This window comes from Pyrus communis, chromosome 5 (genome assembly GCF_041283825.1).
Source record: "Pyrus communis isolate YQ-2024b chromosome 5, ASM4128382v1, whole genome shotgun sequence".
Classification (NCBI taxonomy): domain Eukaryota; kingdom Viridiplantae; phylum Streptophyta; class Magnoliopsida; order Rosales; family Rosaceae; genus Pyrus; species Pyrus communis.
This window is the reverse complement of record NC_142569.1, coordinates 4,685,145-4,709,226: the sequence shown is the minus strand read 5'-3', so window position 1 is coordinate 4,709,226 and position 24,082 is coordinate 4,685,145. Positions and strand designations below refer to the sequence as shown.

Below are 24,082 nucleotides of genomic sequence, written 5' to 3'. Positions count from 1 at the left end.
TATACTTATCAAAACAGTAATAGAATCATAGGACAACCTTCAATCATTTATCAACACTGAATTAATTAAACTTCTGCTCAGCACTCCGTTAATTTTAATTGCAACTCTCGTTCTAAAAATTAAAAATTTTGCATTTGAATAATCAAACACACTTACACATTACATTCCTTTTATTGGTTCTTGACACAATACATTTTAGGATTTGATGTTACAATACTATCACTGCAAACATGAATCGCGATAGATATAGAAACCAAACTTGCACACAAATGTTCGACTGAATTCAGAACCACTTAATTCAACATAAAAAATTACCTCACATGCTTGCTCCCCTTCTGCTCTCGAATCGTTGGCTGCGCTTCCAAACGGTTAATGAAGTCCTAAAAATAGAACAAAAACGTTTACCTATCCAACATTTCAACATATGGTTTTGGCAGGTATAACATTTCAACGTAAGCATGATATAGAAAGACAGAAATCCACTTTGTTTTCTCAGAACCAACAAAAAGGGCAACTATAAGAGAATGTAACCAATTTTAAACAGTAAATCAGTCTCCCAATAAAGGAGAACATAAGCATGACATACAAAGATCGAAAGGCAGATTTAATTTGGTTTCCTTAAAAGCAACGAAAAGGAGGCTAAATCAGATTAAATTAAACAAAGTGAAAACCGGATAGACAAAGATTAGAAATTTGCTTGCATCTCTATCATATCCCGCATTTCCTTTACAAAATAAACAATCATGAATACAAAGCACATGAAAATCAGCAAACCCAAAAACACAAAGATAAACGCACAAATTTCCAAAGAAAGCAAAGAAATTGAAATTGTGTCATGAAAACTAACTAACGAATCATATTGAGACATCTTTGCTTGGTGCTTGGTAATGCTATAACCCACTATGGGGTTTTAAATTATTCTATCCAGGTACAATGATGGGGATGCACTGCCAGCTGATGACCAGTCATTTATACTTGATAATGTTCTCAATTACCACTTGGATAAAGCTGTTAAAATGCATTCTGGAATCGGTCATCTACAATATGCTTATCTACCCTGTTTTTGCTTAACTGCGTTTTATTTAGAATTATGTTTCAGCGCACTTTTGATGCATTATGCTTGGAATCTGTGACTGATTTTATTGTTATATTGGTTATTGTAATGAAGCTCAGAATATTCGCTAAACACCAGAACCCACAGCACATGCCCTCTACCCAACAAAGATAAATTAAAAACTATAATACAATGCTGAAAAACTAAAGTAGCCAGAAACCAAAAGATTTTAGTGACAACTTGCACAGACGTTACAAAAATGCAGGACTCAAAACACATTAAAACATCTGGAAACTCAGAAGTTATCGCTATTTGGTTATGAAGATAGATATATATCACCAAGGAAACCAAAAAAATGGCCAGGACTTGCCAAAATTTGTAAATCAAACACAGATGCATCAACTCCTTTTCCTCTATTAGTCTGTTATCATCTCACATGCCACACTATTCGAGACAGGATCAATTCGATCACAGCCAAACTGCCAATATTAAACTTAAGTAAGTACCGATCAAATGATCTAAACATTGTGTATTACAGATCCAAATCAATAGTGGTAATAAATAAGATAATTTCAGCTGCCATTTGCAATTAAATTTGAACAATGCTTACTCCCAAGGAATATCTGACATTGATTGCAGCAATCAAATGTGCGTTTAATTGAATTAGCTATGCATTTGAGCATTTGGGAAAGGTTTTTTGAGAGTAAACGGACATTAATTATTAGCTATGTAGTTGCTTAACAAACAGTAGCTGAAATTGCTATGTATTTTTCAATGGGGAATTTAAAAACCAATCCCAATTTGTCATTGCTCAAACAAATTGGAGTTTCAGAACCAATCTCAATGATCAAATTAACGAAATATTTCTTAAGCTAATTTAGAAAGGCAAATTGCAAGATTTTGAAGGAATTTGAACAATGAGGGAGAAAAAACCAAATTAGAAGGTCGTGCCTTATCTCCCTCACAAAATCAATCGCACAAAAACCCTTGCTTTTGATGGGATTTCAAAACCAAACAAATCTCAAAGATGAAGTTGTCATGTAAACATGTCTAACACAGATTTCTCAATTATTAACACTACTCTTTCTCAATTATTAAAAACATAAAGATCAAAGTCAATTGGGTGTATAATTATATACCTCATCATGTCAAGCAAAGCAACCAACTTCTGCCTCCAACAACCCAAAATTCTGAAAATTCCAAAAAAATTAATTTAAAAAAAAACAACATAAGAAAGATAAAACCCGGCATAAGAGAATTCTACAAACTGGATGCCAGATCATCAAAAGATTAAAAACCACTCATAATCTATTAGCATTTGAGTCTAAATATGAGAAATTGTGAATTTGTTCCATAGGATAGTTAACAGGATACTATCATATCAAAACCAACGCTGAATAAAATCGAGCAATGAGATTGCGATGATATAACGTCATTTCTTTAAAGCTGCATATACTAACCTAAAAAAGAAAATATGGGAAGAATAGACTGCCTCCATTGGCCCTCCAAGTCTCCTAACCACCAAACCACCCGTCTAGATGCATTTGCCCGTTCTTTCCCACAATTCTTATAAATCAAATAGAACCCTCGGGTTGACTGGGGACAATATGGAAATCCTTTTTGAAACTGTAATACAGGAAGAAATGAATAATTTTGACAGAAAGACACACAAATTGTTGAGGGAGGATGTAAAGCTTCTGCACGGAAGGCTTCTACTCTTATACATCTAAAAAAATTAAATGAAGCAAGAGAAATTCAACAAAAAAAAACTTGTTAACCCTTGCCCAAAAGAACTTACTAAATTCAAAGGATAGCATCTACACTGAGTCACTAACATACATCGCTCAGTTAGGACTCTGTTATACTCATCATCCTTGATCAATGTAATCATATATTTCATAGCTACACTCCCCATTGACATACACTAACATAGCATCTACTTTTTTGCTGACTTTATTTGCTCAGTTAAGCAATAGCCAACATACACAATCTGACAATCATAGCAGCAACAACAATCATCCATAAATGGGCAGAAATACAAATACTGTTATATTGGGGTTTGGAACAAATAAACCAATCATCCAATTCGAATGTCGTTTGGAACAAATACACCAACCATTCAATTGAAATGGCATTTGGTACAAATACATTTTTCTATTAATTGGATATTCAATTAACTGGGATTAAAAAAAGATTACCAAACAAAAGCCAATTTTCTAAAGAAAATTAGTGTTTTATACCTGCCAATTCCAAAGGCCTGTATGAGGCCAAAATTGAGGGATGGTGACATCTCCAATTTGGAGTTGGGGATCTGCATTTCCTGCAATTCCATAGTGTACAACAGCTTTCACCTTGAATAGGGTTTGTAGTAATTGAGTTGAGATGCCTGCATTGAGCTTTTCACAGGTTTCTACATCAATTTTTTTTTCAGCAGGTTTCTAGAGAAAGTACTTCAATAATATTGAATGATACGGGAAATAAATGGTTAAAATTTACACTAAAAGATTTAATAATTGTCGAATCTAACAGATAATACACTTGTAGTATTGAAGCCAGACACTGTTTCCACATCATTTATTAAATACATTATCGATGATATGCACTGACCAACGAAATTAATCAAAGTAAAACAGATGGTCATCTGCATAATTAAAGATACCATGCTCAATCCGGTCATAACAATTATAACCCTTTTGTCTTCCAATAGTCCGATTCGAAACCTTCTTCCTGTCAAATTGAGTATGTAGAATTCGGTCCAAAGTTATTTTTCTTTCAATTACAATATTCTATGTATTTATAAATTTCAGAGCAGAACGTGCAAAGACAAGAAAAGCAACAACAACAAAACTCATATATACCATGAGCTATAAAGATAAACATTTTAGCAAATGATACTGATTTCCGCATACTCATTATTCTCCATATACACTCGTGTTTATTTTGGTCATTTGAATTGAATAAATAAATAAATAAAAGGACAAAAATTCAACAAAGGTGCAGAATAAGAAAATAGTGTGAGAAATCAGTTTCTTTTAGGAAATATGTACATAGCACTCAAAGAACACCCATGTAATTATACAAACTTAATGAATATATATATATATATATATATATATATATATATTATATATATATATATATATAATTTTATGCTTACCAGCAAAATCCAAATACGGTAGCTTCTAATCAGCCACAAAGCTTGTAGATTGAAGTTCTAACCAGAGAAATCTTTGAAAAAGGCAGATCAGATTCATGAGGAAATAAAAACTGTATGTTCAAACGCGAAAAGCAAATCAAGAAACGCAAAAACTTGAGAACTAATCGAAACCCAATAGAGAAAAACGAAAATCCAGAGAAACCCACTAACCTGTTCTAAGAGTGACAACCATGCAAACCTTCCCCATTTTGACAGGAAGAATAGCAGGGTGTGACATAACCATTCTGAAAACTATAGTAGCAGGTTTCCAAATCATTGAAGATAATAAATGAATAGCTAGACATTGAGAATCGTTTTCTTCATTAATTAAACAGTAGAATGTGTACAGGGCATAAGTGAGGTTTGCTAATATAAATATCCTCATTATAAATATCACTAAAGCGTGCATATACATTGTGAGGTTTGCCAATATTTCCAGCTATTTTCAAGTGTGTGCTGGTGTGTTTTTTTTCCTTTCAAATATGCAGTTCTTTTCATTTGATTCTAGATGTTAATATTTCTACGATTCAAGTGCCATTTTATTTCTTCACTTGGAAAAAGAACTAAGTCTTTTAAAGTGGCCGTGGTGGAAAGTAGCTGGACACCATTGTATAATTTCTTGACTCACTGCCCATTTTGTACCTAAAATTTCCACTTGATGATTATGTTTTAGCCTCTACCTATTCTCTTCCTTAATTTGGCTTTGCCTAACCAAAGTCTTTTCCTGTTTAAGGACACGCGCCCTATGTTATTTCCTTCTCCACTGCATTCTCATCTTGCTAAAATTTATAACATCAAACCATCAGAATCGCAACCCATAATCAGTTTTACCCGCCCACAATAAATCAGAATCCTCAAGGCAACTTACATTTGATTCGGGAAGTAAAGTGACTTGTGAAAATACTTCATCAATGTCTGGTTCAGCCTATAATTCAGTCGAAAGAAACATATTATTCCCTCGCAAAGCCCAATAACTTGAGTACAAAAGAAGTAGCTAAACAATTAAATCCAGAATTCTTAGTTTTCTTTATAAGAGCAGCCACCATACTACCTTCAATGATACATTGATAACCCGACAAAGAATCTTCGATGCAAGATTATACACTGGCATCTGCTGATCAGCCAGCTGATTAGTCGATGCCTCCACCTATTTTTGAAACCAGAAAATCCAATTGACAATTAGTGATAAAACCCAGAAACACAAAACCTAATATGCATCAGCTACAAAAACCCAAATAAATGAATAAAACACTCAAATTTCTATGTAAAAGCGAACATATTTTGACCCCAAAACAAAGATGCCATAGATGGAGGAAGAGAGAAGCGACAAAAAGGGAGAGATACTAACTCAACCCCACCATCTCTCTGCAGCTAACACACTCATTCCCTCAACCCTACCCTCAAATCTTGTACCCAATCAACTCTCTTTCTATCCCCCTAATCGTGCACCCGCCGTCACCTTCTCTCTGCAACCAACCCCCTCTCCTATCTCCCCCAAATCACACCCCCACTCTCTGCAACCAGCCCCCTCCCCTCTCTCCCCCATATCACACCCGCACCCCGTGAAGGCACTGACACCAGACCACCTCCCTAAAAACCCATACCCATACCTCCCTTACCCGTTACCTTTCTCAAAGCAAAAAGTGTTATATATGATAGTACTCACCCCAATCTGGTTAATGACATTCACTGCATAACGCTCACCAGTAGGTATAGTCTCGCTCTTTGAGAAAGGCCTGAGGTCAAAATTGGCAACAACAAATTAACAAAGCCAAATGAAAGAATAAATCTACAGTCACCACAAATATTTTCTAAAATGGACGATAGACCAGAGTCAAACAGGAAAGGGATAGCAGACATGGTGAGCTTTGTCTCAGTTTGAAAAGAAAAAAGAAAAGAAAATTGGGTAGTTTCAGGAGCAAAATAGTTCATTTGTGTAGAACTATAACAGCGTCTGAGAGCTAGGAAGTTATCACCCAATAAATTTTGTTATACCAAAGATTCAGAAAATGGGATTAGGTATGGTTGTACCCTTTCTCTTCACATTTATAATATACGGAACTAATTAACTATGTTGAGTATAGTGAAGGGGGAAAGCCATACCTTCCTATGAATGAATTTAAAAGAGGGGATTTTCCTGCATTTTTAGGACCAAAAACGAAGCAGCTAACATTTCTTTCTGTTTTTTGCGTTTTACGATCTACTGATCTTCTTCTAGTAACATGGATAGCTGAAGCAGGACTGCCATTGTATCCAACATATATCAAATTCGCCAAACTTCGGTTTGGATTTAACAGTGTCATGAGGGCCCACTGGAATCACAAAAAAACAAAGATATAATTACAATTTACAATTGGCTAAGGAGATTCTTTACACAAAGAAAAAATAGAAACATGTATATCATCCAAAATAAATGGAAAAAAAAAATTCATGAAGAGCATATGTAAGCTAATTTAAACAGGGTAGCAATGAAAACGAAGATACCTCAGACAAAAATGCATTGAGAGGTAAATTCCCAGATGCCGTTCTCCCTGCAGCATCCTTATAAGGAGCTTCACTCCAAGGACTGAAATTTCAGTTAACAGCGTATTAAAAATCTATTTTTGGAGAATAAAAAGAAACCATGATAGGAACATACATTATTTTATCCACAAATAACAAAAGGGTAAAAGGAACATACATTATTTTACCCTCACCAGCCATTTCCAAGCCAATCCATACCAGGGGCATTTTATACTCTTCTGGAGGTATCTCCGTAATTTGCTTACTCTGCTTCTCATTTACCAGCTACGACTCATTTCCACATAAAGATACAAAATCTGGATAACAGCAACTAACGCCAAATCCGAATAATGCACAAACCCTAAACCCTAGATTAACATAAATTACATAAATCATGTGAAAATACAGAAATTACAACTTGAATACCAGAGACAGACCTGAAAAGGGGAAGACTGACTTGAAGCTACTTGACAACTTGTGACCTGGTGACGTACCTCGCGGCATTTCCTTCCTTCTTCTTTCCCTGCAAATTCAACGGACAATCAACGGGAAGTGTGAGAAAATGGTGAAATTAAATATTGGAAATTGTTCTTTTAATATTGATGTATATAGGAAAGCTTATAGGAGAAGGAGGAGGTGACCTAGAACTCACCGCAGGCCTGTAATGCTTATGCTTCACCGGGGCCTCGATTTGCAGATAGAAGCTCGGCCCGATCGTAACGAAGCACAGCCTCTCTCCCGCTTGAAATCTGAAATCCCCACCCAAAAAACCACGCACGGGCCTTCCTGATGCGAAAGACGACATAAGCGAGAGAAGGGATCAGCGAGGGATCTGAGGGAAATTACAGAGTGAGAGAATTTTTCTTGGGATTTTTATTGTGTAATTTGAGTAGCTAAAAGAGGACTACAACAGTCAAATATAGTGAAAGAATAATTAAGGGCAAGCTGATTGTATGATTAAAGAAATCTCAAACCTTGCATAAAAAAATCAAAGCGAAAACCAGAGAAGCGTGAGGATAGGAAGAGATTGATACCTTACCGGACGATGGGGGTAGCCCAAGTTGACTGAAATCAACGAAACCTTGCTCGACCTCTCTCTCTCTGTCCACATGAGAAAGCAACATCACCCAAAAGGTCAGAGATTTCCAAAACCAAAAGGAAATTAAGAGAGAGAAACGGAGGAGAGAGAGAGAGAGAGAGAGAGAGAGAGAGAGAGAGAAAGAGAGAGAGATCGGAGTACCGTTAGTTAAAGCGTGGACGGCGTTGGTTCTCCGACCACTGTAATCCCTGAAGATCTCTTCCGCCCGCCGACTCGACCCCAGCTCTCTGCTATTCTCCTTCATCTCATCGAAGCTGTCGAGTTACAGAAATGAAGCCGAGTTTGTGTGGTTTTGGTTTTAGGAAGCAGGTGCCGATGCTATTCCAGAGATGTTGTTGTGGCTGCTAGGGTTTGAGAAAGTGGAAACGAAGCCAGAAAGTTGGCTAAAAGCACCTGAGTGGCAATCTTGTAAATAAACTGAAATGTGGTTCAAAACACTGTTCATTTCTACAGTGCAATTTTGCCAGCTTCTTTAGACTAAAGTAATATGATGTCATAACTTTGATTCTAATAGGTCTTCGTCCAAAATTACATAACACACTCGTTCTCGCTTATTTGTTAATTAGCAAGATATACAATAACATATATTTGTAGCTCAAACGAACTGAAATGTTCAAACTCTTAAGATAATTATGCGTTATGATTAGGTTAAGTCAAAAGTTCGGAAACAAAAAAAAAAAAAATCAAATAACTACAAAGATAAGTAGAACTAAAATAAATATGCAGGCTTCTAGAATTGAACTTAAAACAAAATTCTTTATCAAACACAACATTTCGAGCATAAAAACACGCATTAACAAGGGTTTTATCATTTATCTTAATCTTAATCTTATTTTGCAGTCAATCTCCTTTTCAATATTCTAAGAGTGAGTCTGCAACTTACTCCACTTTCATTAAAGAGCGTGCAAATCACTCTCCAACTTATATCAAAAGAATTCCGCATCTTTTCAGTCTCATGCGTAATTACCTCGCTGATTTGGCGCGTAATTATTACTTAATCCAGAATCAAAGAACCATGTTCCTTCTCTTCCTTGCAAATGAAAAAAAAAAAAAAAAAAAAGCCTCTCTAAATCTTATCAAGTCACCATCTTTGTATAACAATCTTTCAACCCTTTTCTGGTTGTAAGTCATTGTTCCCCTTACCACTTTCTCTCTCTTCCTTCTTTCGCTCTCCTATGCTGCTTATGTTCACAAGCTGTACAGATTGTTTGTGTTCTTCTGGGTTTAGTGTTTGGTGAATGTTGAAGCTGAAAAGGTCACAGAAAGTTTGATTCTGTGTGATTTCCGAACTGGGTTTTTGTCTTTGGTTGGATTTGTTTGCATTAAAGGACAAAAGATTGGATTTTGAGCTGCTTTTTGAGGTATTTTTGTTTTATGAGTGATTGTGAAATTTGGGTGTTTTCTGTTTTTTTAATCAGTGGGATGAAATTTCGTAGCTTTTGGTTCTGAATTTGGTGTTCTGATTGGCTACAATGGCTGTGGTGTATATAGATAGGAAAAGTTCATGTTTTTTTGTTCATAAATGTGAGTAGAAGTTTGGATGTTTAGATTGTGATCATGCAAAGGGCTTTGCTTCTGTAAATTTGGATATTGGGATTGCTTTGTTTGCACAAAACCTCTGGAAGATAAGTGCTTTTCTTCGTAAGATTATCGGAGACGAAATATAGGAACTAAGTTGCATTTAAAGCAAGGGTTTTGTATATTTTGCTCAAAGGTGGGGTAGGATGCAACGGGTTAGACTGTCCTCCCAACAGGCGCCGGTACACAAGCTAGGGGATTCTCAGATTGCGTTATCCCCGAAGTTTAGATTAGCGGTTATCCAGTCTTCGTTGTTGAATCCTTCCCCGGAGTTAGAGCTGTCTCTTGAGGAAACCCCCCTCATTCCTGGCCTTCCTGATGATGTTGCACTTAACTGTCTCCTTCGGGTTCCAGTCGAAGGCCACACAGCAAGCAAAGCTGTCTGCAAGCGTTGGCATCTAATGTTTGGTAGTAAAGAGCGGTTTTTTACTCGAAGAAAAGAATTAGGCTTCAAAGTCCCTTGGCTTTTTGTCTTTGCCTTTCACAAGTGCACTGGAAGGATTCAATGGCAGGTTCTTGATCTCACTAATTTCTCTTGGCACACTATCCCTGCCATGCCTTGCAGAGACAAAGTTTTTCCCCATGGATTCAGATGTGTATCGATGCCCCACGAAGGAACTCTCTTTATTTGCGGTGGTATGGTCTCTGATGTGGACTGTCCGCTTGACTTGGTCCTGAAATATGAAGTTCAGAAGAATCGGTGGACTGTGATAAATCAGATGATAAGTGCGAGGTCTTTTTTTGCAAGTGGACTTATTGATGGGAAGATTTATGTGGCTGGAGGAAACAGCTCAGATCTTTTTGAGCTTGACTCAGCCGAGGTTTTGGACCCCGTTAAAGGGAGTTGGCATCCCATAGCTAGCATGGGAGCAAATATGGCCTCTTATGATGCAGCAGTTCTCAACGGAAAGCTTCTTGTTACAGAAGGCTGGTTGTGGCCTTTCTTTGTCTCTCCCAGGGGTCAGGTTTATGATCCGAGAACTAATAATTGGGAGAGCATGGCTGTTGGACTGAGAGAAGGCTGGACAGGTTCAAGTGTGGTGATTTGTGGCCATTTGTTTGTGGTCTCAGAGCTTGAAAGGATGAAGCTTAAGGTTTATGATGCGGATACTGATTCCTGGGAACCAATAGAAGGGCCCCCTTTGCCAGAGCAGATCTGTAAACCCTTTGCTGTCAATGCCTGTGATTGCATGATATATGTTGTGGGCAAGAACCTTCATGTTGCTGTTGGTCAAATCTCAAGGGTTAGCCGTAAAGGAACTTGCGAGAAGAAGTGGAGCTTTGGTGTTCGATGGAATGTGGTTGATGCACCGGATTGTTTCTCTGACTTGACGCCCTCAAGTTCGCAGGTCCTGTTTGCTTAGCTTGTCAATCTCTCATTTCATGTTCTGCCACTTTGTATGTCCTTGAATAAGTTCTGGTTATATAAAATACCGTAGCTATAAAAAGCTAATGGACGTGCGTAAAATGGTTATGTGTTATTGGAATGTATTTAAGTATACGGTTGTTTTTCCTCTGTTTATATGGCTGTTCATCGTTTGGTTTCTCTTCCTCTCTTACCTTGATTTCTCATTGTGTGTTGCGTAGACTATTTTACTCTTGCTTGGATACCCCTGATACTATCCCCATCTTTTTGGATGAACTTGATATACTGTTTATCTCGAGATTAATTTAAATACGCTGCTCCTCTTACTAATGCAGATTGTTAGTCATCTCTCCTTAGCTAGCTACTTTTGCTCCTTATTGTGGTCACATGTTTTGCTTAGATTCCTCCAACCTAAACACCAGGTTTACGTAATCCTTCCATGACTTTCTTAGGTTTGCGACTGTTTTCGTATGCAGTTTTAGTAAACCCTTGGACGAGTTGCTTTTGTGGCATCTGCATCGGATATTTCAGCGCTTTACATTTAATAGTTTTGGCATCTGGATTGCTCAAGAAGCTGTGTGAGCGTCGAAGAAAAGGGTGAAGGTAGGTGTACAGCTTTCCTTGAACCAAACTTAGAGAGGACCATGCCCTTAATTGAGTTGCAGGATTGTTCAGTAACTGGGAGTTGATGGAGCATTTATGGTTGAGAAGAGCTGGATTTGGGGTTGAAAAGGACACCAAAACACAGAGGAACAGCTGGTGGAAACCAGTTAACGTACAGCTTGGAGTCGAAGAGTCCTGTGAGGGAAGAAACTTTTATATCCCTTGTTTCATACGCCTCTCCTTATCTCTCTCTCATCACGTGACTACTCATGTAATGAGAGAAAGGAAAAGGCGTATGAAACAAGGGATAGGTACGTTTTGTGAATGTTGGTTATTTACTAAAAATAGAAATGTAGAAGAAACTCAAGAGTCCTACTATACATCACTATATAGTATACATTGCATTTTAAGTGGCTTAGATTTGCCTGTTAAATTCTCTTAACTTTTTTAGTGCATATATGATCGTTAAATTGAGCAATGGATATCATACATTATGTACTTTAGAATCTTCGAAAACGGGATATAATTTGTAGGGCTATTGGGAAACAAAGTGCTTATGTTACTGAAAACAAAGTGTGAATGGTACCTCAAAGTTAGAAAAGATAGTAAACTGTAAATGATTCTTGCCTTTCCTAAATTTTTACTGTGTACTAGCTTACCCCAGGAGCAAGACTCAACGCTGCTCTGTCTTTTGTCCTTATACATTAGGGTGGATAGGTATTCTTGAGAAGTGAATTTTGCACACTTTTTACTTATGCACGCTTGTATTTTGAGGTAAAACAAATTAGAAGAGAATTACGAGATATAAATGAGCGGAAAGTATTTAGAAGGAGAAAATGCGCATGCGCAAATTAAGTCCCTTCCGGATGAAGAGATCATTTTCTAGCATATGGACACTATTTTCGAGCACACAGAAACGATTTTCGTAGATAATTTTTGGGTGCATAGAGACCATTTTTCAGTGCGAAAAAGAATAAGACTAGGATCGCCTCTTTTCTTTTGATGAATGATTCGAACTTGGTTTCTAAAAGTGAACACTGATCTAACCAACTAACTTAATGTTTTTTGCCCAAAACAAAAACACATGTTCATGTCATTTCCCATGGAGGCCTTGCTAAATGGGCTTAGACGAGGGTTAGGTGGTGCGGAGTGTGGCCCAGCGAGGTAGCTTTGTCAAATATACTCTTCGTTGGCGTAATGAACAAAACGACACCGTTGTGAGTTGAGACTCGAGGGTGAAATCCTAGAATCGACGAAGCAGAACCGCGGAGAAGGAAGAAGAAGAAGAAGAAAATGGGGGCGATAACGACCTCAGTGATTGCGATAGTGGGAGTGGTTCTCGGTTGGATCGCCATCGAGATTGCCTGCAAGCCCTGCCTCGAACAGGGCCGCGAAGCCATCGATCGCAACCTCAATCCCGACTACGATCCAGACGACGCCGTCGTCTCCTCCGACATCCGCGCCCCTCTCAACCCTCCCGCCGTCAATACCATCGCCGTGGATCTCGAGGCGGAGGATCCCAAGGCCGCTGCTGCCATCGCAGCTTCTTCACATTCCGACGGCGTCAAGGCCGTCCGATAGTTTTCCTTTTCCTTTTCCGATCATACACTGTTAACTTACTTTTCAAAATTTTCTTGTATTTTGTTATTATTTTTAATAATTATTTCTAAAACTCAATTAAATTTTTTAAGGGTAAATTAGTACAATATCTCGTGGAACGAAAAGAATTTTATAGAACTGTAATCTCGTTCTCTACATGATGATCTGAGTTTATACCTTAATCACCACCGTCGCATTTAAAACCGATGGTGGAGGTTAAAACATCAAAGCACTACCATTCATTCTTCACCCTTTCACCCCTGATATATCGGCTCCAAGGGTGACGGTATTTTGTGGTCACATTTCGTTATAAAAACCATTACAGCCAGGACAAATAACGTTTTCCCGCAATGACAGAAGAAATCAACGCTCTACTGCAGCAACAAAAAGCATCCATACCCATGTATCACAGTATAAGTTCAATCCTCACTGATTTCCTTCTCCCCTAACATCTAGTCCGTTAACGTTATTGTTTGTTGATAAAGACATACAGCCTGAAACGAATTTCCGTCAAACATCAAACATTTTTGAAATGTCTTGCATGAGCTTTTGAAAAGCTTTTGGCCCCGTGAAAATCCTACAGAAACACGTTTTATGACGAACTTTTTTTGTTGAAATTTGCAAAACCAAACGTAAATCCAGTGAAAGAAGCGATTGATGAATTTTGGTACGAACTTTTGTGTTGTAAAGACTACTGAAAACAAAACGGGTGAAGAAGACAACACAGAGAAGACGCCACCGACGCCGCAAGAGAAGATAAAGATAATTCTTTCTTTTTTCTTTGTTCACAGCAATTCATTCAAGTGGTCGACTCTTTTTACAAAAATTTAAGAGAAAAAAAAAGATAAAAACTAAAAGTCGCTGTACATAATAAATTAAACGAGGGAAGGGACCGGATCGGACAGGACATCCTGCCTTCTTCCCTCCCCAAGACAGAAGTCGTCGTCTTTCCCGTGTCATTTACAAAGGAGCAAACTTCAATATCTGCTGGGTTTCATTTCCTTTATTATGCTAGGTAGTTGTAAATTTGCGGGTTGTTCTTGTCCCGTTCTAGGTACTCCCGGTCAATCAGGCTTTCAATCCTTTTCTTCAAATCTGCCGGCTTAATCGGAAATTTAAGCTGCTCACCACAACAAACACCAACAACACACAATTCCCCTCAATAGTTTTCCTCGCTTGTTACTTGTTTCCAGGCCCGTAAATGCTGATTTGTATAAATGAATGGATTTGAATAAGAAATCAAATGACTTTTTACTTACCTGTTGGAACAGTTCTGTTATCAGAAGAGTGTGACTCAGCACCTTCCTAGTTTTCATTATCCGAACAATTGCAGCATCAACCTGCCAGACAATTTTCAATCAGAACGATCACAACAATCTATTTTGAAATTTGGGATGCGACCAACGTGCGTAATAGGAAAAATCTGGAACACAGAGAAAAGGCTGACCTGATATTGGCGGTCTTGAAATACTCTTTCAGTGGTGCTCGTGTTCTCCTCCACTGTTTCCTTCATTTGGATCGCATTCACCTGCATCCATCAAAATAAAGTAAGCAACATCATGGGAGTGGTCCAAAACTACAGTGAACCTGAGTGGTTTAAAGCACAGGTGAAAACCGAGAGGACAATACTTTCAGCTATGCAAATTCTCAGACTTATACAAGCCTTTGTGCACATGGAGCTTGAGACCTTTTGATAACTGTTACTTTGCACTAAGCACAAGCAAATCAAATTACCTTTATGCGGTAGAGAGGAGCAGTAAATGAATCATTGAACGTAAATGTATCGCCATCGTCCACTTCTCTCCCTTTGGGAAACTATAGCACAAATTAGAAAATGGAAAAACACCAAAAATAAGGATAAGACTCAAAATTTCCAATTATGTTTGGGAAACTATAGCACAAATTAGAAAATGGAAAAACACCAAAAATAAGGATAAGACTCAACATTTCCAATTATGTTATAGACAAAGATTTTGCAGATGAATCTGGAAAGTTATCTAAACACCCACCTTTTGTAGGACACGAACTTTTCCACATGCAAGGGACTGCAGAGTTCTTCTCAGTTCCTTGTCCTCAATGCCAGTTGAATCCTTAATGTCTTCAAGGCTTAGCTTCTCAGCATCATTAAACAGCATCAAGACAACGGTCTGACAAACCAAACGATTATAATTCATTCACTTAGACAATTGGATTTACAGAATTCTGCTGGATAACGAAAACGAATGCCGGCAAACAGAAGCATAATGACCAACCTGAAACAGAGAAACTGCAAGCTCCTTTTTGCCTTTAGGAAACTCTGCTTTCAAGACACAGTGGCCTAATGAATTTTGCCACATCAAACGCCTACCACTGTACTTGCTTAGGTAAAACTCCTTGAAGATATCCTGTTGAACAAAGAAAAATGAGTTAAACAATTTACTAAGCACATTAACCTCGCCAAAAATGAAAGCATCTGTTGGGTAGCATGTACTGACCTGGTATACATTCAATTCATGAGGAAGTCTAACATCCATGGGAGGATATGTAGGCCAGTACCTGTACCAAAGCACTACTTAGAACTCTTTGCAGATATGGAGAAAATAAAAAATGCAAAAAAAAAAAAGTCCAAGTTCTAAGTAAAGTTCTTCACAATAGGTTCCATATGTTCTCTCACTAAAATGTATAATTTCAATAATAAGGTATATGCACAAATGAATACTTTTAAATAAATATAGAATATATCTTGTTTGACAGATTGAAATGCGGTTGAATTAAATGGAAATGACATATAAATCAAATTCACCAAACTTTATAAACAGTTTTAAAGTAGATCCAGCAATATCGAAGAAATTTAAATTAAATGTGAAAATTTATGAATTCATTTTTTTAAGACAAATGTTTAGTCAGATTCATGATCTTCAGTTTTAATGCTAATATTGTAAGGGAACATATTGAACACATCACAAGAAACCAAACCAACTTTTCGCATTCCATTTTTTAAAATTAAAAGAAAAAATAATAATTTGAAGCATACCCAGTCGTAAGGACATGAACACTCATCTCAATCCCTGATGGGAGTTTTGTCCTAGCCTGGGATGATTGTTTGAAGGACTCGTTTATCTCTTTCGACAGTTCAATATCCTGAAAAGATGTACATGCAAAAAAAAAAAATTAGTATCATTAAATATTGCAATATAACTCTAGCCACAAGTGAATCACAAATCCATCCCTATATAAAGTAACTATGATTTTTAGAAGAAATGAAGAAAGTGGACGATACAGAAAGTAATTATGAATCCCAAACTAACTACAGGAGCTCATATACAAATGAACTTTGTTGATCTCAACCCAGTGCTATACTATTTACATTTCCCCTGTTGCCCACAAAGAAAAGAAAAAAACCTACAACCCATAACATGAGCAAAGTTGAACTCAACCATACAGAAAGTTCCTTTTCTTGTGTTTTACCATCATTAAATATGGTTTTCATCTGCAACGAAAAACAGAACAAATAAAGTACGACATTCAGAAGGAGATTCCAATTGTTCCTTCATTTTGACTAGCCTTTCCTTCCTACGATGCATACGAAACAACAGGAGAGAAGAACACTCCTCTCCATCCTTTCAACTTTTCGTTCCTTTCATAACATACCCTAATTCATCCTCCCTAGTTTCCTTCCCTAGTACCTATCATAGTGTTACATGAGCAAAATGGTTGACTGAAAACCACTAATGTGGTACCTCATATTGTGATCAACTAATGGCTATCAGATAATGCTTTGCATTGCTAATTAAATCTACAATCTTTAACAAAATCCTCCAACAGTAGAACAGCCAAGAGTACTTGCAAAAAGAGAACAGCGAAAAAGTTAAGCCTAGAAACTGTGTTATTCATGCTATGTTAACTACAACACCTACCAGCATGTAAGATGGAATAGCTTAAATTAGTACAAGAATTCATTAGACTATAACAGTTAAACAAGCCTGTAAGAGATCCATTTCCACATTTTACATCCTATAGAGATGAGCAACCTTGGGCCTGGATTAAGTTTAAGAACAAATCAATCCCTACGATCTTGACCTCACTTTTTGTGCACTCTATAAAAGTCAATCTGAAATGATGCATCAGCGAGGACAAATTCTATCCCTAATTTTTGCATGAATAATGGGGCAATATTAATTAATCAATACAACTGAACATACGACTTAGAAAATATGCACACCTTGAACATTCCTTCGAGTTTGTTTGTAAACTGACTGCCACACTCGGTCTTCAGCTGTCCACATATGAAATTTGGTCAGCCAAATCAAGTGACAGAGAGCTCATTCAGTATTATGTCAAGAAAATCAAAATCCATTATTTACCTTGGAAATCATAGACTTCTCTGCGTCAATAGAAGCACTCTTTCCCAACAGTAGCCTTTTTGCAAGATCTTTCTTATAAAATGCTTCAAACACGTCCTTACCCTGGATTAGGAAGAAAGAACCTTAAATCAGTACCATTTGTAGACAGACATGAGCAGCTAAGTAACAAGGGCTTGCACGGACAGATAAGAGAAAATATGCATATGAGATATGCTAATTAACCCAGTAATCAAATTATTAATTTGGACATTAACTCTTAAATCTTACCTGTATAAACCTGAATAAAACCAAGACCTTATCAAGCATTCCCTCCAATTCCTCTTCAGAAGTACCCTTATTCCCAGCACGAAGCTTCTCGTCCAAAAACTTGGCAATCAGCTCAGCAGGTCGGTTCTATAACAGAAAGAAAAACTCGTCATCAAACATGTCTATGAGCAGTGCATTAAACTTAAATTGCAAACACACTGGAAAAGGTGGGGAAGGGGTGATTGTACATGGAATCAAACTAGCTACATTCAACTGAAGACAATAAATCTATAGATGGTTATTCATGACAGAAAGGCCATAACCAAAACTTATCCAAACTCTTAACCATGTACTTGCCACTTTTGAATCAAGTATCATTTCTCTGCTAAATTATGCCTTTCCTACATTGCATCACTTGAAACCCCGTCGAAGATTTCCCATTTTATTATGAAGGAAAAGAAACACGAGGAAACATGGGAAAAGGCAATGGGATAAAAGGTTACCTGTCGGAGATTAATTAAATGCTCGAAGGCATCCTTTATGGTGTTGCAAAATACTTCATTCTTGAAAAAGCTTTCTTCCCATATAGTGTCAAGAGAAGCCTTAAATTCCAAAAGAGAAGCAACCATTTCTTTATCTTTTTCTTCATCCATGATAATCCCCTGCCCTGTCCTCCGGATGTATGAGCTAAGCGCTTGCCTTAGTGATTCAAGGGCATTGACTCTGGAGAAAAGAGTGTGCATCCTTTGAAGGTCCTCAATGCGATTCCCATCCATCAGCAATGTGAAACCCTATAAGGGAACCATAATTACCTAAATTCAGTACATAGGGGTAGAAAGAATTCAAAAACTTGAAGATAGAAAAATAAAGTTCATAACAAGATCAAAACCTTGTCGAGAATGGCAGGAATATGGCGCTCTAAAAGCTGTTTTTCCGCTGTTGCAACTAATGGCTTTCTTGTACTTGCATCCAGGTAGATTAAACATCTTTCATGTTCTTCATGCAACCTTGTCTGCAACAAGTTATCCAAAAATCTCCAATGGTAGGCATAAGTCATCATAGTGACAAAGAGACAAGCTAGATAGGTTCAAAGTAATAGGAAGAAGTCATTATGTTCAAAAAATACAGATGAGAAGAAAAGAAATTGCTGAAGTAAATAGGCCTCATAAAGACTTGAGAGATGGAGAGAGAATATGCACCTCCACATGCTTCAAATAATCCGGAACATCTGCTTGCTGCATATATTTCATGCCTTCAGCAGCATAGAATTCAGAAGTACATTCAAGAAATGGCTTCTCAAAGCTTTCTGAGTAGATCCCTAAAGCTGTAAACATCTTCAAAAGATGGTTAAGCAGAGTCCTGGCCACTGCTTCACCTAATCTGGAAAACCAAAACCACAACATTGTAGATTTACTAGTTGCAAAAACAAACGCAACAAATTAATAAAGAGACTTGTAATATGTTAATAGATCAACATTCAAGTCTTAGGTCTTGATTAACACCTGGGCGCTAAGCTTTTTACTTCATGGTGTGGGAGCTCTATGGCACGCCACATATACTATTACTCCTCATGGCCTACCCATTACCCCTTAATAAGACAAACATTTGGAGCTGCAAGTGTCTACCCTTACAGACCCAACACAATCTTGGCTATATATAATGAACTTAAAAGTGAGAAGTTTCCTTTTGAAAGTAAGAAGATTCAAATGCCTATAACATATAACATGTAACTACAAGCATTCATCCATCAAAACCTCACCTAATCAATCCACCCATACAGCCTAAAACCCTCACTAACCTTCTAGAAATAGGAGAAATCTGAGAAGTAAGGACTATAATTATGGTCTTGAAAGTTTACGATCATTTTTTGGACCTACATTTTCCAAACCAACCCACCACAAATGTTATCGAATCTGTCCTACAACATACCATTAGTTGATACTGATGGAATATAACTTACCTTTCTTTCTCTATCATTCTTAAAAGGCCAGTGACAGTTTTGTGTTCAACTTCTGGAGACAGAGAAAGATGTTTGCGGAAAAGCTGCAATCCCATGTCCCACAATGAACGCACATTTGGTGTTTGTTTCACATATGTCCTATCAAGATATAAGGCTATACTGCGAATCATTAACATCTGATCACAGAGGTCCTGCCAGCATCTCTCAACAAGTGATAGAAAAACCACTAAATCTGGGCTTTGGCCAACCAAAGATTGCAGCGCTGCAGCTATGTGTCTTTCACACTCCTTCTCAATCCGTTGATAAAGACTTCCTCCCATCTTGTGCAGGCAGAGATCAGTAACAGCCTGAGGAGAACATGATTTGTTTTCTGTTAACCCTAATGCATGGAAATTCATATTGCAAAACAAAGAGAAATGTGGTTGTTCTACCTGATAAAGCTTCTCCAAGTCACAAGAATCAGGTTTCTTCAAGAATATAGCACAAATAGCCGACTTCAGCTTTGCCCATGTTTCCTCTTCAAAATTTGTGGGTAATGTGGGTTTAGCTTCATTAAGACAACATGGAATTAGTTGGTAACCTTTGTCAAAATGTAGTGTAATTTGCAAAACAAAATGAGCATGACATTGGTGAGTAACTCTCTCTATCTCTATCTTCATGTATGAGTGTACGCATGTCTGTGCGTTTGTGTGTATGTGTGTAGAAGCCAGTACTAGACCTTGCTGCAATGAAACCAGACAACCAACCCAAATTAACAATTATTGTGTACTGCTACGTCCGCTTGTAACTAGCACCCCAGAAAAACATAATTTCTAATCCAAACCTAATCATGCTACAAAGAACATTAGCCCTATGTTTTGAAGGAGGGATGTTGAAAGTACCAAGGAACTTTAAACTCGGCATAATTACTACAAGGACACTACCAAAGAATACCCATGCACTACAAAGCTACTACTAAAACAATACAAATACACTACAAAGACACGTGGAATTTCAAAATGACACCTTTATTGAATTCTCATGGTTTTACTATGAATCTGAGGTTTTAACCAATTCATAGGGTCTTAACAAGAGAATTCCTATGAACTTTAAAGTCTCTCATCTAAATGTATGGTAGATAATAAGCTTAAGCTATATGTCATGCAAAACCTTCACTTTGTTCATGAACCAACTACTTCCTACACAGAGAGCATCTAGGACAGCAATGCTGACACCTAATTCAGATTACCATAAACAGAACTGGAACTTCCCTAGTTCAATCACTGACCAGATAGTGGCTTAAGAAGTACTTGTCATCAAAATCAGCTAGCCAATCACAGTAACCGCAGACGAAACATGTTTTCATCGAAAGCATGCAAATTGCATAGGACACGCAAGATTCGAGCACTAGTGTTAAACTAATTTGCAGAAGTGCTAGCATGGAAAGAAAATTAAGGGCAAATACACATTCAAAAACATAAAAGGATTTCTTTATTCCCGTCTTGCAAATGATACAAGTTGAAATTTTGCACAAAACCCACATGAAATTGAAGTATCCAAATTGGAACCCACCTCTCAGTTCGACCTAATTGAACCCAAACCTAAGTCAACAAATTGCCCTAGTCCTCAAACCCCAAAGCAAAACCAAAGATCCTATCCAATCCTACAAAACCTAGAAATGATTATCTGAACCCAATATATCAAAATTAGCCCAAAAGACGACGGCGTTTTAGGATCAAGAAGCCGTACCTTTGACGAGCTTGATGACGAGCTTCTTGGTAGAGGGCTGAGGGGGCTGGGCCTTTTTGCGGGACAAATTGGCGGCGACGCCTCGGGGAGAGGGGTCGTCGGGCCTGAGATCATCGTCGAGGGACATGGAAGAGGGGTCGAATACGGCGTCGTTATCGGGGTCCTGGGGAGGGTGAGTGTGAGGGTGGTGGTGGTGGTGGTGGAGGCCATTTTTGCTGGGATCGAGGGAACAGGCCACCGCCTGCGACTTGGCCTTTTTCATGGGTGGGCCGGCGGAAGAAGGGTTGAGAGAGGAGGAAGAGGAGGAGGAGGTGCCGCTGCTGCTGTGGTTGATGGCTGAGGAGCGTTTGGTGGGGTGAGACATCAAACTCATCAACAGCGCATTGTAAGTGAAAGAGATAGACAGAGAAAGTGAGGAGAGAGAAAGCGAGACGAAGATTTGATAAGGCAGCAGCTGATAGATTAGACCCCGGCACGAGACAGAGATAGAGAGAGAAAAGAGAACAGATAAAAAGAGGAGAAAATTTTAATTCTGACGGGAACACAGGTGATACACGTAGTGAAAAATTATATTTTTTAAGTTATTAAGTTTTGAACGTATATATTTCACTATTTATGTAATGACACATGATATATCATTCCATGTAACGATTACATTGAAAAATCTCTTAAGAGAGTTAATTCATTTTTCTTTCTTTTTTTTTGCCTGTAATTAATGACCAAACATCTTTTTGAAATAATGACTAAAGATTTTTTTTCTTTCTTGTTTTTTTAGGTTTTATGGTTTATATTTTGTTAAGTTGTTAAATTTTATCTTTTTGTTGTAACTAGAATTAGGGGTGGTATTGGTACGATTACCGTACCAAAACTTATGTACTAATTATCATATCAAATTTTTGATATGAGAAAATCTATTATCATTACCCTATCAGACTTTTGGTATACCGAATTTCGTCATGCCAAATAATTCGGTTGGCATGGTATGATAATGGTAATTACCATTTTGTTTTGGGCCATTCTTTTGGGCGAAAATTTGATTTTTTTTTTCCAACCCAATTCAAGGCCCAAATGTGTGTTTGGGCACTTTTTGGCTTTCTAAAACTTTTTTATTTAATTATGAGAATTTTATAGAGTTTCATTTAAGAAACAAGAAGTAAATAGATGAAAGAATTGCTGAGAGAACCCAACATCCCTAAAAAAAAAGTACAAAGATTCCTAAATTCCATCTCTACATTCTTTAAAATTGTACAAAAATTAACTTGATAAATGAAGCCAGAGAGAAAGACATCCCAATTTGATGAAGGAGAAGGTGAGATGGACAGCAACGAGAGAGAGAGAGAGAGTTGCCGGAACGGCAGCAACATAGATGAAGCCGATGGTTAGATGAGTGAAAAAAATGAAGAGTCGCAGCGCAAGAAGGTTTAGGTTTTTTTATTGGGAAAGTAGAGGTTAGAGAGTGAGATGATTTGATAAATGACTAGGAAAAAAAATAAAGTGCATATATAATGATAATAATACCTAATTATATATATATATATATATATATAAATGAATAAATAAATGATATAATATTAAAAATAAGTAATGATTTTGAATACCATTACTGTACCGAAAATGTATGGTACGGTACAAATACCGTACCATTACCAATGGTACAAATTTTTTGACACAACTTTAATATGGTACAGTTGGTAATTTAGTTAGTATGGTAATTTGGCAAAAAATTCCACACCTAACTAGAATCATAAATTTTGGTAAGAAACCGTATATAGCTATTAAATTCATGATCAAGTGTTTATTGGTGTTCTAAATCATTGTCGCATTTTAAATGTTTTACCTTTATTACTTGCATGTGACGTATGTATAAATTTGCCTGTATCAAGACATAAGTATAAATTTGCCTGTTCTGGTAAAAGTTTAATATTGGTTTTTTTTTAAGTGGGGAGGGGAGGTTTGACACAATATTTTATAATGTTTATACGAGAATTGACGTTAAAATGCAAGGTAATATAGAATTCATAAAGAATTCTACTTTTAAGGGAATACCTTTAACATTTCTCAATATACATTTTAGAAAATGAAATGACTTATTATGTAAATCTTACTAAATTCACTAATGCTTAATTTTTAATTTTTTCTTTTATTTCTCCATAACATTGTATAAAGTGCTAATAACAATTTGTATGTTTGAAGCAATATAAAAGTATCAATTTTTTTAAAAGTAAGATGGTCCGATTTAATTAAGTTTTGATGAAACCAGTCTTTGAAGTTGGGCCACATATTTCAACCCAAACCTGACTATTAGGGTCGAGCCAATTAAGACAGAGGGCAGCCCAGTTTAGTTCACTTCTAAACCTTAATGAGCTACACTGAAGGCCGAAGAAGTGATCCATAAATTCAGCATGGATGGCAAAGGACATTTTTCTCTTTTTCTTTTGATCAATTTGTCAATTTGCCTCCGAATTTGTATAGAGTTGTCAACTTCTCTCTTGAACTTTAATTTTAACCAATTACGCTCCAAAACTTTTGTAAATAACCAATTTCTCCAAGTGTTAGATTTTGTAAAATTTCATCCATCATTGTCACGCGGACAATACATGGAAACTGTATGTTGGCAAAAAGGTAATAATGTTTTGATAAAATGGGCACAAAGCCAATGCATTGCAGCTGCTAATTGGACTCCCATGGCTAATTCAAACAGAAAATGTAAAGAGTCAACTAACGGTGGAAGAAGAGAAGAAGGAAAAAAAAAAAAAAACAATTTGTTGTCCAAATTAGAGATATAATTACTTTATTGCCGTCAAATAT

General features: G+C 37.1%; 4 protein-coding genes across 23 annotated transcripts; 2 read left to right on the top strand and 2 right to left on the bottom strand.

The window, feature by feature from the left end:
- Positions 1 to 320: 320 nt before the first annotated feature.
- Positions 321 to 8,306, bottom strand: LOC137726940 (mitochondrial Rho GTPase 2-like). Of its 17 annotated transcripts, none has more exons than XR_015962315.1 (14): positions 7,993 to 8,306; positions 7,787 to 7,853; positions 7,405 to 7,584; positions 7,190 to 7,275; positions 6,931 to 7,120; positions 6,735 to 6,816; positions 6,354 to 6,562; positions 5,917 to 5,986; positions 5,302 to 5,397; positions 5,119 to 5,175; positions 4,422 to 4,502; positions 4,212 to 4,321; positions 3,295 to 3,374; positions 321 to 380 (listed from the first exon to the last, which is right to left on the bottom strand). XR_015962315.1 is itself a non-coding variant. In XM_088693875.1 (13 exons), the coding sequence occupies exons 5-12, from the start codon at positions 6,978 to 6,980 to the stop codon at positions 4,241 to 4,243; spliced, it is 726 nt and encodes a 241-aa protein (XP_088550001.1). In that variant the 5' UTR covers positions 6,981 to 7,120; positions 7,190 to 7,275; positions 7,405 to 7,584; positions 7,787 to 7,853; positions 7,993 to 8,306; the 3' UTR covers positions 3,304 to 3,440; positions 4,212 to 4,240. The 17 variants fall into 17 exon arrangements, 4 of the variants coding, with proteins under 4 accessions (XP_088550001.1, XP_088550003.1, XP_088550000.1 ...); XR_015962314.1 differs by lacking the exon at positions 321 to 380 and adding an exon at positions 2,188 to 2,244 and having other exon boundaries at positions 7,993 to 8,305; XR_015962313.1 differs by lacking the exon at positions 321 to 380 and adding an exon at positions 3,714 to 3,781 and having other exon boundaries at positions 3,301 to 3,440; positions 7,993 to 8,304.
- A 359-nt stretch (positions 8,307 to 8,665) lies between these two features.
- Positions 8,666 to 11,831, top strand: LOC137725537 (F-box/kelch-repeat protein At1g30090). Of its 4 annotated transcripts, XR_015962304.1 has the most exons (3): positions 8,849 to 10,778; positions 11,131 to 11,691; positions 11,747 to 11,831. XR_015962304.1 is itself a non-coding variant. In XM_068464264.2 (2 exons), the coding sequence occupies exons 1-2, from the start codon at positions 9,576 to 9,578 to the stop codon at positions 11,275 to 11,277; spliced, it is 1,209 nt and encodes a 402-aa protein (XP_068320365.2). In that variant the 5' UTR covers positions 8,849 to 9,575; the 3' UTR covers positions 11,278 to 11,831. The 4 variants fall into 4 exon arrangements, 3 of the variants coding, with proteins under 3 accessions (XP_068320364.2, XP_068320365.2, XP_088549999.1); XM_068464264.2 differs by having other exon boundaries at positions 11,272 to 11,831; XM_088693873.1 differs by having other exon boundaries at positions 11,248 to 11,831.
- Positions 11,832 to 12,590: 759 nt separating this feature from the next.
- LOC137721939 (uncharacterized) lies at positions 12,591 to 13,104 on the top strand. Its single transcript, XM_068460958.2, has one exon. The coding sequence runs from the start codon at positions 12,692 to 12,694 to the stop codon at positions 12,977 to 12,979; it is 288 nt and encodes a 95-aa protein (XP_068317059.2). The 5' UTR covers positions 12,591 to 12,691; the 3' UTR covers positions 12,980 to 13,104.
- A 645-nt stretch (positions 13,105 to 13,749) lies between these two features.
- Positions 13,750 to 21,755, bottom strand: LOC137726147 (cullin-4). The gene is made up of 17 exons (XM_068465022.2): positions 21,275 to 21,755; positions 19,978 to 20,093; positions 19,547 to 19,893; positions 18,786 to 18,966; positions 18,476 to 18,598; positions 18,090 to 18,377; positions 17,608 to 17,733; positions 17,341 to 17,442; positions 17,199 to 17,252; positions 16,011 to 16,117; positions 15,472 to 15,532; positions 15,250 to 15,381; positions 15,007 to 15,144; positions 14,732 to 14,812; positions 14,445 to 14,525; positions 14,257 to 14,337; positions 13,750 to 14,117 (listed from the first exon to the last, which is right to left on the bottom strand). The coding sequence occupies exons 1-17, from the start codon at positions 21,645 to 21,647 to the stop codon at positions 14,004 to 14,006; spliced, it is 2,505 nt and encodes an 834-aa protein (XP_068321123.2). The 5' UTR covers positions 21,648 to 21,755; the 3' UTR covers positions 13,750 to 14,003.
- Positions 21,756 to 24,082: the final 2,327 nt, after the last annotated feature.